General features: G+C 41.9%; 1 protein-coding gene across 1 annotated transcript; it reads right to left on the minus strand.

Moving 5' to 3' along the window:
• Positions 1–989: 989 nt before the first annotated feature.
• clcf1 (cardiotrophin-like cytokine factor 1) lies at positions 990–16,924 on the minus strand. Its single transcript, XM_044362901.1, has 3 exons — positions 16,490–16,924; positions 6,888–7,042; positions 990–5,547 (listed from the first exon to the last, which is right to left on the minus strand). The coding sequence occupies exons 1-3, from the start codon at positions 16,506–16,508 to the stop codon at positions 4,159–4,161; spliced, it is 1,563 nt and encodes a 520-aa protein (XP_044218836.1). The 5' UTR covers positions 16,509–16,924; the 3' UTR covers positions 990–4,158.
• Positions 16,925–18,015: the final 1,091 nt, after the last annotated feature.

Consider the following 18,015-nt stretch of genomic DNA (forward strand, 5'->3'; position numbering starts at 1 on the left):
TGTGTATACATATGTGTCATGTCTCTGTCAGCGTTAACCCTTTCCCCTACTTTTACTCGTGAGTGTGTGTGATGACGTGTCATCGCTGACACAGTCGACCCCTCATAGAAGTCACATCCTGCTCAGCTAATGCTGCTTTTGAGGTTCATGTGTGCACTTGTTTGCCAGCGGGTGCATGTTTGTCTGCATTCATGTGTGTGTGTGTGCATGTGTGCATGTGTGTGTGTCACGGTGGGTGTGCGGTTGTGTGCAGGTGTGTACCTCGGAGGTGATGGAGGGGAGATTCTCATTGATCCTTTAATATCTGGCCTGAGGCGAGGAGAGGGAACCAAAGAGCTGCAGATCACGTGGGAAAATAGCGTAGTCGAGAGCAATAAAGCCAGACACGAGAGAAAAGAAAAAAGATAACAGGTGAGGAAACGATAAAAGAGTGGGTGCAGAAGACAAAGGATGTGCAAAAACGATAAGAGACAGAGGCGGTGACAGAGACAGAGAGATCGGAGGCGTTGAAACACAGACACAACAAGAGAGCCAGGCGGTTGGTGGGATTATGAGGGGTGTGTTTGTACCTGTGCCTGTTTGTGCACATGTAAATCCCTTACTGTCACAGGTCAGAGGGATGTTTTGGGGGAATAGGAGCTTCGTGAGATAGTGTGATGAGAAAAGAAAGCAAAGAGGGAGGAGGAATGATGCAGTGGGAGGTGGGAAAAGAAACATGAAAGGAAAAAAGAGAGATCGTAAATTTTCACCAGGACAGACAAATAAAAACTCTCACATACCCCGCCTCCCTCGCTCTATTTTTTGTCATGAATGTGAGCCGGCCTTTGTTTCCAGAAAACACCCCGACCCCAAACTCCTCTCCCCTTGTGCCAATCACCCGAAACCATCCCTATAAAACTAAAACCATTGCAAACAAAAATCCCATATGCATACTTTTTTTTTTTTTGTCTCTTCTCCCCATGGGTTCCCAAATGACCAATAACACCACGCTCTGTACAAAAGCTAGTATTTATTCTCTCTTGAGTTATGATACAGTATTTTCACGCTGGAGAAAAATAAATAAAGATCTCGTTCAATAAATATTATAGAGATACGATTCATAACCTCGAGCCACGTCATCCAAGGCACATTGCAAAGACATAACAATAGATTTAATCTGAAAAAGAAATTAAGCTGTCTGTAAGTTGCCAGTGGAGAAAAAGTCTCTGATTTCATTTTTTAAGAGGCATGAAAAGTTTACCACAGTTTGTCTCATTTTTGTTTGTAAGCGTGACTTAGAGGAATAGTTCAACCCTTTGGTAAATACACACATTCTCTTTCTTGCTGAGAGTTAAATAAGAAGATTGAAACCACTTTTATATGTGTCTGTTAAATGTGAAGCTGGAGCTTAGCTCAGCAGAAAAGACTGAAGCTGGATTTATGGTCAAAGCAATGGGTTAAGAGTCCCGCCCTAGATACCGATGGCGTATGTTATGTTATGTTACGGGTAGGCCATATCATGCTTTAATCATATTCTTCACGGTAACTGTGTTTACATTCAGAGGCTACACTCTGCACACAAACAAAATCTGCCTACCAGCACATTTAAAGCTCACTAACTAACACATTGTATCTTGTTTGATTAAAACATACACAAACAGAAATGTAAAAATGACTATTTGCAGTGTTGGAGGGAGTTACTGGAGCTGTTTCTTGTTGGACAGTTTATCCATCTGCAACAAGTGTAATATCAACAAGTTATAGTCATGAGCTGGGCTATTTCTATTTCTAAGGCCTTGGTCACACCTGGCATTAAAATGTGTCTTAGGTGATCTGATCACAAGTGGACAGCTCTAAGTGCAAGTGTGAATGTACCCAAGACTCACTGAGGACGCATTGAGATCCAATCGCTCAGACTGCATTTGGAGGTGGTCTGAGCTGCAAATGGCCACATTCTTTTAGCAGTGTGTATGCAAATGTGTCCTGGGCCACATTGAAGAACCACCTACTCAACCCGACGTTCTGTGAGTAAGCAGAATTACGTACTCATTCACGCACCAATAGCGTCATATTAAAGTGCGAAATAAGGTCGCATCGCCCACTGAGCCCCCCTAATTTACCTAATTTATGTGCACTTGTTTCATTTGAGCCTCAGTGTGAGTCTGTACTGCGTTGCAAATGGAAATGCTGCACATGTTTATTTGCATATAGAGCCGAGAAGTGAAATCTGATCAGAAGTGGTCACTTGAGACGCAGGTGGAGACGCATGTCAATGCCAGGTGTGAACAGGGCCTAAGAGTGGCTTCCTGGAGTCACTGCTGGTTGCCAGGGTGACAACATGACTGGGTCACACCAGCTGTTTGTAAATCCATCACTATGTCTGTATGTTAAGTCCTTCCTGTTCTTAGTAACTGACCTACTAACTAGTTTCAAACTAGTGATTTACTAAATCAGGTTGCACCAACTAGTAAACACTTGACTATGTAAAAAGGAAGTGACTTTTTCAAGGGGCCAAAAGATAAAATAAACGCAAGTGCCAATCTTGTGTGAATGTAGGCTTTTATTTATTGATATGTGCATACCTGGAAAAATATGTGTGTTTTAGGATTAGTAGTATTCATGTAGTTTACAGTGGGGGAGGAGGGGATATCTGAGATAAGTGATTTGGTATTTAGTCTAAAATTATTGGCAAGTATTAAGTAATTTGAGGTTTTGTGTGTTTTTTCTGTAAAGTATCAGGTCAGATATGTCGACATGTCAATCTGAACGGGTCATATATTAGCAAGCTAATGTTAGCTTTGTCAGTTCATTCATCTAGCTTACGCATCAGTTCCACCTTAGTAGGTGTAAATGTTTATTAACAACTCATCTCTCCGTAACAACTAATTTGTGTGGTGCAACCAGTTTTAATTTAGTGATGCGTAAATCTACACTAAGTAAATTCTTATCATTAGGCTAACGAACAGCTGGTGCAACTGCCTTCTGGACCACAACTCATTTTTACACTTCAGTTTTTGTACAAATCAAACAAATGAGATATAATATATTAATTAGTGAGCTTTAGAGGTTCTGGTACAGGCAGATTTTGACAGAGTCAGAGCTGCTGTTTGCCTGTTCCGTGTCTTAATGCTACACTAAGCTAACCAGCAATAGCTTTAAAGGACAGATATGATAATGGTATCAATCTTCTATCTGCAAGAAATGAGCGTATTTCCTCACATGTGGAACTTTTCCTATAAACACAGAAAAGTTAGGTTTTATGAAAATGATTCTATTCTAAAATACTTTAAGATTGTGTTAAATATTTCTTTCTATGGCGGGAAATCGTAAAAAAGCGGTACAAATGAGCGAGCACTGAATCAAAAGCAGCATAGAAGTGAATGGTAGGCTATGTTAAGGGACCAAATACCACAATAAGTGTAAGTGTGTGTGTATGTGTGTTATTGACCACCTCTCTAACTGGACAGTAAGCACTGTTGTAGGGTTACTGTAACTGAACAGCGGACTTCTGATTACTCAGCAATACCCCTTTGCCTGTTCTTTCCAGTGCTCATCCGCTGACTCACGCCTATTCCCGTCTTCCTCTCCTTTTCTTCCTCTTCCTCTCCTCCTATGTGCCCTCTTCATCCCTCTGGCCATTTCCTCACTCTCCTTTTGTCTTTTGCCCTTTCAGAAAGTTTCCCTTCTTCCTTCAGAGAAAATTAATGTTTGCTGATTCACACATCTGGGGTCGCTGAATCAGTTTTCAATCAATGGCTACACTGTCTGTTTCTCTGCCTGTCACTCAGTCTACCCGTGTGTGTGTGTGTGTGCATGTGTGTGTGTCTAACCACCTACAGTGGTATTTCTGTTGATCTATGAGCCGTGAAGTCCGGTAACTCAGCCCAGTCTCAGTGTGTCTCGCTCAATGAGCTGCTATGTGCATTAGACGGGTGACAGTGCTAGTAATGTGTTGGCTTTGTGTGTGTTATATTCCATTAGCGCTTCTGGTGACCTGCCAAATAATCATTCATTCACTTATTCCAGTACAGCATGAATGAATGTGTTAAGTACGAATGTCTGTTAAAGCTTTTGTTTTCGTTCCCACTCCGATTTTGTGCAAATAATAGATTATTAATAGACTGCACATTTGTGTGTTTTGTCTTTTTTTTTTGTGTGTCCCAGCTCGTCTCATTTGTCTCAACCTCGGAGTCTCTTCTTGAGGCGGTTGAAGTCCTTCGCTGATCGCCACAGCCAGCTCTGCAGCTCTCGCAATATCCAAAACCCCTCCACCTTCCTGGCGAAGTCGTTCATCGTCGGCCGCACCGAAAGGAGCGAAGAGGAGGCGGCAGAAGAGGAGGTGGAGGAAAGGAGCGGAGTCAAGGGAGGCGAGAGGAGGGAGGTGCCCCTTTGTAAAGACAGAGGGACAGGCTGGGGAAGAAGGGTGTGCTCCTCACCTGCTCCAAACTGGTAGAGGAGGGAGAGGGTGGATAGAGGAGGTTGGAGGGTGGGGGAGAAGAGGGAGCGAGGTGGCCGGCGCTGATGATGCACAGTAGAGAAGGAGGTAGAGGAGGATGAGGAGGTACCCTCCATGTCTATTTGCCTCTCCTCCTCCAGTAAAAACCCCCTCCCTCTCTCTACATAAACACCATCTTCCTTTCTAAGTGTGTCTGGGTGATGTAAGTTGAGGTTGTAGCTGTATTGATTGTTGTTGTTGTTGTTGTTGTTGGTTTGGATGATTGGTTGTAGGAGGGAGCTGGTGCTCTCTGTGCCCGGGTACGACACACTGACCGTGGGTTCAGGCTGCCTCTCTCCCTCCTCTCCATCCTCGTTGATACTCAACAACCGCCTCCTCCTCCCTGATGTCTCTGTCCCTCCCTCCCACTCAAGCTCCTCCTCTTCCTCCTCCCCTGCTCTCCCTTCTTCGCTGAGGGCCCATTTCCAACTCTCGGGCTCTTCCCTTCTCCCTCTCCTCCCTCTCTCTCCTCTTCCCTTCTCCCTCGATCTGCCACTCCTTCCTCCAGCTGCGGTCGCCTCTGCTCTCCTCCCCTCTTTCCCTCTCTTTTTTTCCATTACGTCCACGGTGAGGCCATCCTCCCTCTCTCCTCTGACCATCCTCGTACCGCTATGTCTTTGGTTGTTACGCTGACCGGACTCTGTCCTTGTCCCGGCTCTGGACCTGTACAGGCTCTGGCTCATCAGTGGAGCTGGTCGGTCTCCCCCCGTCCCCCTCTGAAGGTACTGCAGCCCGCCAGTGTTCACATCACTTCCTATGTCTGAAGATGAAGGAGGAAGCGCGTAACCTAGAGTGGTCATCAGTGCAGATATGGAGCCCAGCAGCCCATCGAGACCTGTGCAGAAATGCAGCAGGGAGGTTTTGAGGGAGGGGCAGAGGGTGGAGCGGGCAAGCTCCCTCACAGCCGCTAACAGGACAGAGTAGGCCTTTTGGTTCTGGGCGAGCCGGGCTTGGTTCTCCAGGCCATGCCACAGCTCCAGACGGGTGGCGGCACTGGGTAGGGTCAGGGCCGTACTGTTGGGCCGCGGGGGGGAGAAGTCCTTCTCGTTGAATGGGGGGCCTAAGTAAGTCAGCTGGAGGAGATAAACAGAAATAAGAGGACAGGATGAAAAGGTTTAAAGGATCATTCTTATTGGCAATAGGGCATCATTCCTATTAGTTGTCATAACACTATACTCCCCAAAGTATTTGCTGAGAATCGGAAACATGATAACATCACTACAACGGAGTCTGACAAGAAAAAAATACAAGTGAACAGATGTTCAGACGGGTTGTAAACAAGGCAACGCTTTAGCTAGATTATCTAAACCACTTTATTGAGAGGTAAAACTGAACGTCATAAAAGTAGTTACACAGGAAAAGTGTGTGTGCACAATTACAACAATTATGGTAGGTCAAATTTGAAGCAGAACTCAGCATTTGAACTGCATGGCATACTTGAAAATATAACATTAAAGATTGGCTTAATTTTGTCTTCCAAACCTTTGGCTTGAATAAAACCTGTCAGTCTTGCCACATCAGACTTATTTTTAGCTAGCGTGTTTAATGATGATATGGTATGATATGTAAATATATAGGATGTTGGGAGATAAAATGATATCTGCACTGTCTCATCTCACACCTCTGTTTTTTTCAAAGACATATTTTGACATATTGGTAAATAATCATATTGGCTTTCTTTCCAAGAATGAGCTGAGAGGATAGAAATCATTCTCATGTCTGTGCGTTGACTGAGAAGTTAGAGCTGTAAGGCAATTAGCTTAGCTCAGCATAAAGACTGGAAGCAGTGGGAAACAGCTACCCGGGCTCTACCTAGTTTGCTAAATCCATACACAAACAAACAGAAATGCAAAAACAATTTGAGGTTTTACAGAAAGTCACATGATGTAATCATTTCTTGGCCAGGAGCAGTGACTTCCAGAGTTTTGTTGATGTGGTGTGGACTGATAAAGAAATAGCTCAAGAAATAGCTAAAGCATGTAACTCCTGCTAAAACCACAAATGGTCATTTTTACATTTCAGTTTGTGTACGGATTAAATATAGCCAAGCTAACTGTTCCCATCATTTCTGGTCTTTGTGCTAAGCTAATTGCCTCCCAGCTGTAGTTCCATACTTCATGCAGCCACATGAGAGTGGCATCAATTTTAGCTTCTAACTCTTGGCACAAATTCTCATATTTAATATTCATATTCTAATTGAGTTCATTCAGAGCTGAGCTACTTTTCATGAGGTGTTCATGTTTTTCTGTCTATATTTACAGTACACATGTAAATGTATGCAAAACTGAAGCTGCAATAAAACCATTTACATAGAAGAGGACGTGGATTTCTGTGTTCCATGTTGGCTTCAATAAAAATTAATAAATGATCGTATTAAACACAGGCAGGATGATATCACAAAAAAGTGGCTCACATATACATCTTTGATTTCCTTCAGCTGATACTCCAGGTATTTGGTCAGCTCGTACGTGCTTTCTATCGAACTCCTCTCACTGGCCAGGTTGTGGGAAGGATCCAGGGCCGTTGCCATGGCAGCAGCCAATAGCAAGACGAGGTGGTTTTGATGGACTGTGGAGAGGACACATAAAGACGGTGATTAAAACTCAGACACTGTGAGATGTTTCTTCAATGACACACATCTTGGGAGTCCGAGTGACAATTAGCACACTGCAGAGGTATTTATAATCATAACAACGAGGTGAAATTTATCTCAGCCATCATTTTCTCAGACATTTTGTGATTATTTATGTTGGAGGCTGAGTTTTTAATGAATTTGATGATTTAAGAGCTCAACAGACAAAAATCACCTCCAGCAACAGTTTCCAAGCTTTGCTCCAGTCGCTGCACCATCACACTGTTTATAGGATTTCTTTTCTTTTTTTTTTTTTTTTTTTTTTTTTACAATATTCTGGTTTATTTCTTTGTCTCTATGACGATGGCCTCGTATGTTTACATATTGCTAGGTCAGAGTCATCTGACACTGCCAATAAACCTTTTTCCATTTCCAATCTAATTTTAGCGGTTTCTGGCTGTCGGAGGTTTACTCTGGCTTCAAATAAAACCTCACTTAATAGCTTTAGACAGTCAGACAAATGGCTCCTATGTTCAATGCACCAGTCTGTCAGGCAAACAGCCGCTTCAACGCACAGACACATACACACACATATGTTCATTCCTGACGAGTATCCCAAAAAACATGGACATGTGGCTTTCTTTACAATCACAAACATTAATGTGTTTGCATCAGTTGTATGTTTGCTGTGGAGGTCTTGTTTAGTTTTCAGAGTGTTTGTGTAGGTGTTTTATGTTACTGTGTGAGTGTCTGTGAGAATGTTTGTACCCGTAATTATATATGTGGATTAGAGTCACATTTCTGTGAGTGTATACAATGATATTGTGTGTGTGTGTGTGTGTGTGTGTGTGTGTGTGTGTGTGTGTGTGTGTGCTGGTAGGTGTGTGTGTGTGTTTGTGAGGGGGGTGGGGTTGTAACACTGGAAACCTCTTAGAGCCTCTGTCTCTGGTTTCAAACAGAGAAAATTGGAGCTGAAAGGTGGTTTTCAACATTAAGGAACTTCATATTTGTCCACTTCTCTCCATCCTGTGCGTGTTCACCCTGGACGCTTTCACTTCCACACTCTCTCTCCCTTTATTCTCTCTCAACACTTCCTCGGCCCCCTTAGCTCAAGCACAGCACACATTTCTTTTGTCGTCTCTGCTCTCCGTCATCCTTTTCCATCCTCTCTGTGCTCTCTCTCATCCGCCCTCCCCTCCAGACACCCGGATGGTAGGCTGTGATTCATGCATGAAAATTATGGGCAAAACTGCCGTGCTGCTGTTCAACAGGTGTGAAATATGTATTGCACAATGTGTGTGACCCTGTCAGGTTTCTCTCTTTCGCTCACTCTGTCTTTCTCTGACGTAGACACACCTCAGGCCTCCCGTTGCTTCACCGGTTTAATCCCTTTCTTCCCTCCAACTAGTCCCACTGCACTCAAACTTTCCTTTCCTTTCTCGTTGCACCTTTCTCTGTCTCTTCCTGTTTTAAGTTTAACGTTCCTCTCGTTTTTTTTTCTCCTTCTTCTCCTCTCAACTCTCTTATCTCTTTTCTGCCTCGGGTCAAAATAACAGCAGCCAATTAACCCCGATTAGCTCTACTGCTCCCACTCTGCTACCCCTTTTTTTTCCTCTCTTTCATCTGCCCGTCATGACGGGCCCCCAGCTTGAATAAGGGACTTTAAATGAATAGCTTGAACACCTAGCAAAACATTTACCCTCAACACATTGTTGGTGGTTCTAAGAAAACAAGTTCTGACCTAAAACAGTCAACACCTTTTTCCCTCTGACTCAACCACTTATATTTGACATATTGGCATGCACTCCCAAACAGGGTTGGGTAGAAACTTACTTGAAAACATGTTATTACGCTATACTCAATACACAAAAATGCACAGTCTGTTTTACTTACAGTAAAACAAAAAGCTGGAAGCGCTTTATAAAATGTGTCACAGAAGAAAATAAATGTGCCGGATGAAAAATGATTAGTGCAGTTTTCTCTCTCGTGTGTTTCTACTCAAGCATGTCAAAGTAATCAATCATGACACATGAGGTTAATCCCTTTGATTATGTTACAAATGGAAATGATGACATGGCAGCAACAAGTAACTGTGATGATTTTCAAAGTAAAATACTAGCATAACAAGCTCAACCTCACTGGAAAAAAAAAAGTTGTATTCATCAAATCACTTGAGTTTTAATAACAGATTGAATGACAGATTGGGAAACTGGCAGTTTCCAATTAAAATAGGATTAGAAACGCTTGTCATCATCAGAGTGAGACAAAAAGTGAACAAACAAGAAAAAACAGCCCCCTTCATAGCACCACCTGTTGAACCTGAGTTTTCAGCTACATCAAAGCGTCTTCCCAGACTATTCTCTACAAGTCTGTGGTTGGGCCTGGGCCACTCCCGCACACACCCTGAAATCAGTCAACTAGGACAACCCCCGTCAGCCTCCTCCAAGCTCCTCAACCACAAAGCCTCATCACCTGTCAGAAGCAATAAGCATCTTTCAGCAAAGCCTGAACATTTGGAGCTCATCAAGCCACTGGCTTGTCCAACCGAACATCCTCTGTCGGCATCAAAACACCCCGAAATCAGCACGACCCTGCTGACTCTCAGAGTAAACAGCCCTGGAGGAAAAGGACACACAGTGTGCATTCAGAAGTAATAAACAGGTACAGGGGAAAAAAAGGAGCCTGGGATAGAGAAAGAAAATTCTCCTTGGCAAAAATGAACCCAAACTGTTTCCTTTTGTCTGTAGCCACATGGTCGGAGATGACTGCCAGACGTGAAAGTCTCTTGTTGTTTTGACTGACATGTCTAAAAGCATCCTCCGCTGTGGCTAAAAACAACCACTCTTTTGTACGAGCGGCGTAAACTGAGATAACTAAAACCCAGAGCCATGTTATTGTTATATAATATTATACTGTGTAACTACAATATAGTCGGCATATTGCCTGACTTCAAGGTGAGCCCTGCAGGCTTGGGGCTGCGTCTGTGTACCTGGCAGTGGGAGCACACTCCGCAGGGCAGGGTTGAAACCAGAACATTCTCCGTGGGAGGATTGCATTACAGCAACACAGGGGTTCCCTACAACGTCTGACCGTGACCTGCCTCTGTGCACTGGCGTGTGTGTGTGACTCTCATACACATTTTGGCACACATACACACATTAAGGTTACACATATGCACACGCAGGGGAGCTCCATTATTCACAACAGATCGTATTTTTTATCTACGGTTTGTTCGCTAATGTAAAGTCAGATGTGGCACTCTGCTGTCTGGCTGCCATGTGCACAGCAGAGCTCGACATGAGGTTCGGGCGTCAGAGCTTCAGGGATCCAAATAGGTCAAAATTAAACCCTGCACAGGGGATCCAGAATTGAATTTTGGGGCGTAATGTTGCATTCAGGGCCAAACAGAGTCTTGTAGCACACTTGACATTTTACACTCTCAGACAGACAATGTTTTGGTAAACCAGTGACCCACTGTTTGTGGGTGTTGTACTACTTCCATCCAAGAGGACTAGTATTTCATCTTTCCCAACATGCACCACCATGTGAGGTTTTAAACACGCACGTAAACATAATTTGGTATTGTGGGAAAACCATGTGCAAGTAAATCTCTCCAGTCTGGTCCAGGAAAAACTAGCTCCAGTGCCAAAAGAGGTTGCCCTCCACTGCTCTAACCACTTGAAAGGAGGTCTTAAACAGAGAGGAAACATCAGTAACTGGAAAAAGTTATGTTTCGGGACCAAATTACACAAAATAGTTGTTTGCAGTGCGACTTTGATTAGTATCGCTAAAGTGTATTGTTATGGTACAGTTTTGATAAGAGTGGACTATAAGATTTGATTAGATTTAACATTAATCAAGCCCTGCAGCCTGACTTTGTAAAAAAGTTTGGGCACCAGTCGTTGAGTTGCAGGCTCGATGAGGAGTGGAGACATATCATCTCACTCTTCACACATCTGTGGTGTCTATAATTACTCTGCTGCACCAGAGATAATATTAGACAACATAAGGCTGATAATCCAGGCTTGTTTCATGCTGTATAGTCACCTCAAGTTAACTGTCCTCTGGATGGGAGATCTCGATTTGAATTCGACTTCATCTCAACTCCTATTCAAATTTTATAAAAGCATGTGATTATAATCAGATTTCAGTTGCCACAGCCTCAGTTTATAAAGTCGATTTATTTCCAAAATGCTACGCGTCCACTGTAGAAAGACAAAGATCCTGTAATAAAATATTCTAACGCTGCGTTCATGTTTATTGTAGTTCAGACTATAATTACGAGCTACTCAGAGGCTGATGCGAACAGATGTTGACATCAGCCTCTGAGTTATCATTTTGAGTTAGAGATATTACGAATTTCTGTCAGTTTTCTACTTGGTGAAAAAAACTAGCCTGCAGACATATAAACAGATTATTGGCTAAATGGCTGCAAAACTGCCTTCACTGACAGTTACATCTTAGTAAAATCTAAATAAATATTAACACTAATATAAGTGGTTCAACTCATTCAGAGGAAGCTGTTTGTTTTAATGTGGTTTGATAACAAACAGCTACAAATAACAGACCATTTAACTAATGTAACTACAAGGCTAACAGTTATCTTGGACTAACAATAACTGAACACTCTCAAATCAGAATAACAGGAAGTTTTATTGTCCTTCTTCCCATTCGGTCAACGTTGCATGAATGCAGCATAAACTCAAGGTTCACTTACTATCTTTTTCCAGAGCTAGTGGCCATATCCCACAGCCTTCATCAGCAACTGAAACTCAATCAGGTGTCACCACTGTGACTGAAGTGCTTTGCTAATGTCTTTTGATGACACCTGATCAAGTTTCATTCGCTGTTTTTTACAACAGCTAAAAATTAGTCTTTTGTCAAAAAACTGGCACATTTAAAGTGGCTTTGATCAGGGTCAATTGTGTCTGTAAAAAATAAAATAAATAAAGAAGGTTGTGACATGTAAAGCTTCAGAAAAGTGAGTTTTAACTTCAGTATTTTATAACAGATATGTGTTTCCAAGATTAAGAACAAAAGTGGGTCCATCATTCAATATCTCTAAAAATTTAGATGCTGTAACCATAAATATATAAATATAATGTAAATATAATGACTTTCCATTGTTATCTATTATTTTATAAAAACAATATTCATTACTTTCAATATTTCATTCATCTTTTCATTTTTTCATGTGTCTACCGTGGCAGAGACAGAGCTGGAGGCTCGTTGTGTCTTTGTTGATAGAAAAACACCCATCAGACCTGTTTGTCTCCTAGTTCCATAGTTTTTTAATTACTCTCTTGCACTGTACCTGGTGGCAATTTGGCCTTCTTTCATAACACTTATCCTAAACATAAACACACCTGTGCAGGGTGCCACGGGCGAACACGTGCATCAACAGACGGACGTTGAGTGTGATAGAGTCACAGTGGAAGTGGACAGAGCCATGCGTTGGGCTGACATCGGGGTGAGTGAGGTGAGTTTGGGGTGATTGGGTAGTGGGGGTGGAGGGGGGCTTGACAGTCTGGGGTCAGGGTCGGTGTTGTGTGTCTGTGTACAGTTAGAGGCCAGATTTATGAGCAGTCTGTACTCAATCAAATGTGCATTCCTCCACTAACTCAACACACACAAAAGAGCACACACACGTGCACACATATGCATCCAGAATGTGCACTGGGGTGTAGATCCATGTATGCACAGACATTACACTGAATAAGTCCATATAAACAAACCATTGTGCACTCACACACATGCACACACACACAAAAGCATGCACACACATACACTTTTCCCATCTCTTCTCCCTTGAGATTCTTTCCTCTGGAGTTTGTTCATGCTGAATTTCCGATTGATCCTCTTGGCACTGGACACACACTGAGGTTGCCAAATAACATCAATGAACCAAAAACAAAGTCAAAAGAAAACATTTTTTTTTAGAAAAATCCAATAAAATTTATGTTTATGCCCAGAAACTGTCTGTGCAACCATCTCTCTCTGGTCGTTATCTCCAGGTCCGTTGTTTAATTCCCCACTGTTTCTCTCCCTCTTCACCTTATAAGCCAATGTACTATATCTATGCCTTTTTTTTTTTTTTTTAAATCTGTGGATTCCAGTCGCTCCAGGGTTTATCGCCATGTTTGGTTTCAGTTTCTTTGTCGCTTCATCTTCCTCCCTCTCTCCCTAAATCTCCCTGAAATGTCAAACTTGCATTTTAAAGTCTCCTTCCTTTCTCTCCCTAATTGCCTTTACCCTCTCTTCCTTTCACTAATTGGCTCCACTCGTTCCCTCCATCTACATCTCTCATTCCCTACTTCCTCTTTGTCAGACCTACAGTTTTTAATTTACCTCGTAACCCCACTCTTAGCCTCACCCCAGTTACTCCCCATCTCTACCCCAGGGGATTCTCTTTAAAAAAAAAAAAAAAAAAAAAATACCGAAAGCAGAAAATCAGACAAGAGCGCTCTGCTGGATTTCAGTTTTGCTGCTCTGTCTCTGCTTGAAGAGAGAAAGCAGAGGTGGAAAGTAAAATGAGTACAGCTCTGACGGCTCTGAGGAAGTGCTTTTCAGTACGGAGCTGAAAATATTAGTCGATTAACAGTCGGTAACTATTCTGATGAAATGAATTAATCATTTAAGACCCTTTTCAAGCAAAAAATACATTTTCTATTTCCAGCTCCTGAAATTTAAAGATTTGATGCTTTTCTTTGTCTCATGTGATAGTGAACGTAATATATCAGGGTTTAGGAACAAGCAATTTGAAGATGTCATCTTGGGTTTTTGTGACTTTTTTGTGGATGTTGTAATTTTTTCACTATGTTCTGACTTTCTAGACCAAACAACTTATCAATTAATTAAGAAAATGATCAGCATATACCACTTTATACTTCAACTTTGTTTCATGTCAGAAGCAAATATTGCACTATTTTCTCCACTGCATTTATTTTACAGATATAGACTTGCTGCAGATTCGGATTTTACAATCTAAAATGAGCATATAATACATGCACTGCATTGTTAGTCAATTAAACTACTCCACAGTATATAAAAGCTTAAATCTATCTCCACCCTGACCAGCTACAACATTAAAATGCTGCTTACGTATTCATCCATCAGTAATAATGATTTAAGGTTATAATAATAGAGAATGATAGACTGCCTGAGACATTAATACTGTTCAACTGTAGAAGCATTTCTCACATCTAAAAATACATTTTGCTTGTAATACTTAAGTTCTGCTTGAGTAAAATGTTGATTTCTTTTACTTGTAACAGATATTTTTACATTTTTCATTAGGTGAAGGACCTGACTTCCACTACTGCTGAAAAGGGAGGAAAGATATTTTGAAGGATAGAGACAGAGGGAGGAGGAGGAGGAGGAGGAGGAGGAGGAGGAGGAGCAGGAGGAAGAGAGGATTTGAAAGGAAAGAGGGAGAGGAAAAGGAGTTGGTGGAGGGAGAGAGAGAGAGAGAGAGAGGGGGGGGGAGCCGGTGAGGGAGAGTTTTTCTGAAGCGAGGGGCCATGTTAATTTGGGAAAAATGTAAACAGCATGTGTAACTGTTCAAAGCGTGACCGACTCATTTTATATCATTCCCCCCTTCTCTCTCCTCTCTCTTCCCCTCTGGGTGCTGCTAACTTCTGTCAATCGGGAATCTGCACTGCATTAACCCCTCTTCTGCCAGTTCACCCCCCTCCCTCCCTCCCCCCCCATCTCTCTCTCTCTCTCTCTCTCTATTTACTTTTATCTGCCTCTACCTCTCTTTACTCTCTCTCTCCCCCTACATACACACACCCTCCCCCCTCCACACATCCTCTTCACATCCCTATAAATATATATACTGTGAAGAATTGAGGATGGCGCTGAGCGAATCAAAAGATGTGAAAGGTTCACTTTTTTTTTTCTCTCTTTTCCACATCCTCCTCACTCACTCTCTCTTTCTTTTCTCTCTTCCTTTGTGTCCTCCTATTGGCCGGTGTGTTTTCAGCTCTCTGTGTCCAACACACACTAACGCTTTTATCTGAAACACACCGACACTAATTCAACCCTCCCAGCAATAACAGGCCTTGTCTCTCTCTCTCTCTCTCTCTCTCTCTCTCTGTGTGTGTGTGTGTGTGTGTGTGTATGAGGATCAGACACACACACAGAGGATAGGGTATTTGAAATGGAAGAAAAATGTGTTTTCCTCTACATGTACCTGGGGAGGTGAATGTGTGTGTGTATGTGATGAAAGACAACAAGTCAACAGCTGAACTTTCTTTGTATTTATTTGCTCAAAGTATCAGGGGGAGCAGCAGTTTGTGCACTCAGCTCTTTATTTATTGTCCTCCTAAAGTTACACCAAATTTCGCTGATGGCCGGCTGCAGTTCTCATGACAGGATGAGGGGAGCAGAGAAGGAGGATGATGAGAAAGGAGGAAGAGAGAGAGAGAGAGAGAGAGGGAAAGAAAAAGAGGAACTTGGTGATCTTTTTGTTCAGCGCATCATTTCACACAACCACCCTTCAATCTTTGCTTTCACCACCTTTTCCTTCCTTTCGGACACGGAGCAGCAGCCGCACCAGTCATCCCAAGGGGAAAAGATGTGTGTGTGTGTGTATGTATGTGTGTGTGTGTGTGTGTATGTGTGTGTGTGTGTGTCCTCTCACACCCTGACTAACGTGAATCATGTACTTTCTCATATCGGTGACAGCTAACTAGACAGGGGCTTTGGCTGCCTCTGACCCCTCAACCCCTGTCATTTTTTTAGTGTGAATAAGAAGCTCCTCTTCAGTCTCTCTCACACACACATAATCTTTCGTTCTTTTTGCTCTCTGCTATTTCCTCTCCGCTCAACTCTCACACACACATATCTTGGAAAATCTAAAAATGGTACATAAAAATAGAAGCTGCATAACAGTTTGTCTCTGTATTGGCGTGCTCTTTTCATTTTTGTGACATTTCAGTCTGAGGTTTACTGATGAATCACCAAACCAAACAATTTCTGCATCATTCATTTTCAAATGTAAATGAATGTTTAACAACCAAATTTCAACTAATTTTGGATTTTGAACAAAACATGAATAAATACACTTTAAAAAAAAAAAAACACACACATAACATATAAATTATTTTCTTTCCAGGGTTAGAAAAACAAATTGAATGTAATATAAGAACTTGTTTGTATTGAGATTCTTTTTAGCTGCAAAATTTCTGCACAATTAAACTAAGTAATGAAGGGAAAAATATGAACAAATAAAACACACACACAAAAATATTCTGCAGCATTAATCTTAAAATATACATTATATTTGCAAGGGAAAAACGCCACATAGCCAAACAGAAGAACTGGATAATGACAACTATAATCTTTACTTGGAGTAATTGTTCTTTATGTGGTGATTGAAGAATAATTTAGGTTTTTCCCAAAACTTCCATTAAAAAAAAGTATTTCGGTCATGGACTTACCTCCGCAAAGCCTTTTCATTTTCTCCAAATCCTTTTATTCCGATGAGTGCGCTCTCAGAAGTTAATCCAGTGGCAAATTTAAGAGCTGAAATAAACCGACAATGATGTCTCTTCTCCTCTTGTACAACTCCAATTTCGCTCTTTAAAAATTACGCAAACTTTTCATCATGCGTCGGGCTCAATTAAATGTCCTCTCCTCCCTCAAACAGCTCTGCAGATGATGAAAGTGGAGAAGCAAAAAAAATGCAGGTGATTCAGTCCTGTAAACGGATGATATTAAAGATATTACATGTGAGAAGAGAAAGTCACAGGATGGAGCCTAAATATTGACGCGCCGCTGACTTGGTGCGTGTGGTCTGTCTGTGTGACAGACTGAATGACGGCGGAGCCTTTTTGTACCTCCTCCTCCTCTTTTTCTCCCCTTTTCTCCCTTCCTGCCCTCCTTTCCCATCCCTGACTCTCCTTGTTTCGTTGTCCTCCTCCTCGGCGCTGGTGATTCACCGAGTTGACGCATCACAGAGCCGCTGAACCACGGGACTTGTCACAACTCATTTCTGTCTCTCTCCCCTCGTCATCCTCCTGAACACAATCCGACTGCAGCCGTTTGATCTATAATCTGCTTCCCGTTAATAAATCCGGTTGGATCAGTTCAATGAGGACCAGAGAGATCCCGCAACCCCGTGACCCTCAAGAAAACAAGGAATTACTATTTTATATTTCTTTTCATCCTTTAAACGCTCTGAAAAACAAGTGTTTGCTTGCTTTTCTTTTTTTATATATATAGATTTTTTTAAAATGTCTTCATCCATGCTTTATTATTAATGGACATTTCTCTGAATAAAATAATTAAATTAACAATTAAGAGCAATTAATTGTGCTTTTCTCCACCTTCTTTGCGCAAAAGAAGATCCAAAGTAATCCTAAAAATAATTTGTAGAAAGCAAAATATCGCCAGAAAAATATAGCCCTACAATGTCTCAGAAAATCCTGCAAACGATTTTAAAGGTTTTGAGTTATGTGAATAGTTGTCGACAAGAATATTACGAGAACACGAGGGCCTATAAATTTAGGAAATAAAAAAACACAGGCCTCTCATAAACAGCGATAAAGTTATGACACAAGTTACCAATGATCCAGAATAACCGAGTCCCTATAAGGGAATATTTCTTGGAGAGGGAAGACAAGTGTTTCTCTCTTCTCCCATCATTCCTCGGGTTTTTAGTTTTTATTGACATTGGGATTATGGTGATCTTCTCTCACCTCCAGCTGTCACTCAGCATACTAACAGCGGCATCACTGCTGATACTGTATCCTATTTGTCTTGGATCCGACTTAAATTAAATGGAAAAATCTCCCTCCTGCTCCTCTGCCGTTTGTTGGGGCCTCTAGGTAAAAAAAAAAATCTCCAGTAATCACTCAGATATCTCAAATCCGTTAGTCTTGTGTGTTTGAACGCTCCCCGGTTTGTATCGCGCTCAAAATGTGTAGGTGTGCTGATTATGTGAACTGACAGTATCGTCAAGGTT

The sequence above is a fragment of the Thunnus albacares genome, chromosome 10, assembly GCF_914725855.1.
Source record: "Thunnus albacares chromosome 10, fThuAlb1.1, whole genome shotgun sequence".
NCBI classification, from domain to species: Eukaryota; Metazoa; Chordata; class Actinopteri; order Scombriformes; family Scombridae; genus Thunnus; species Thunnus albacares.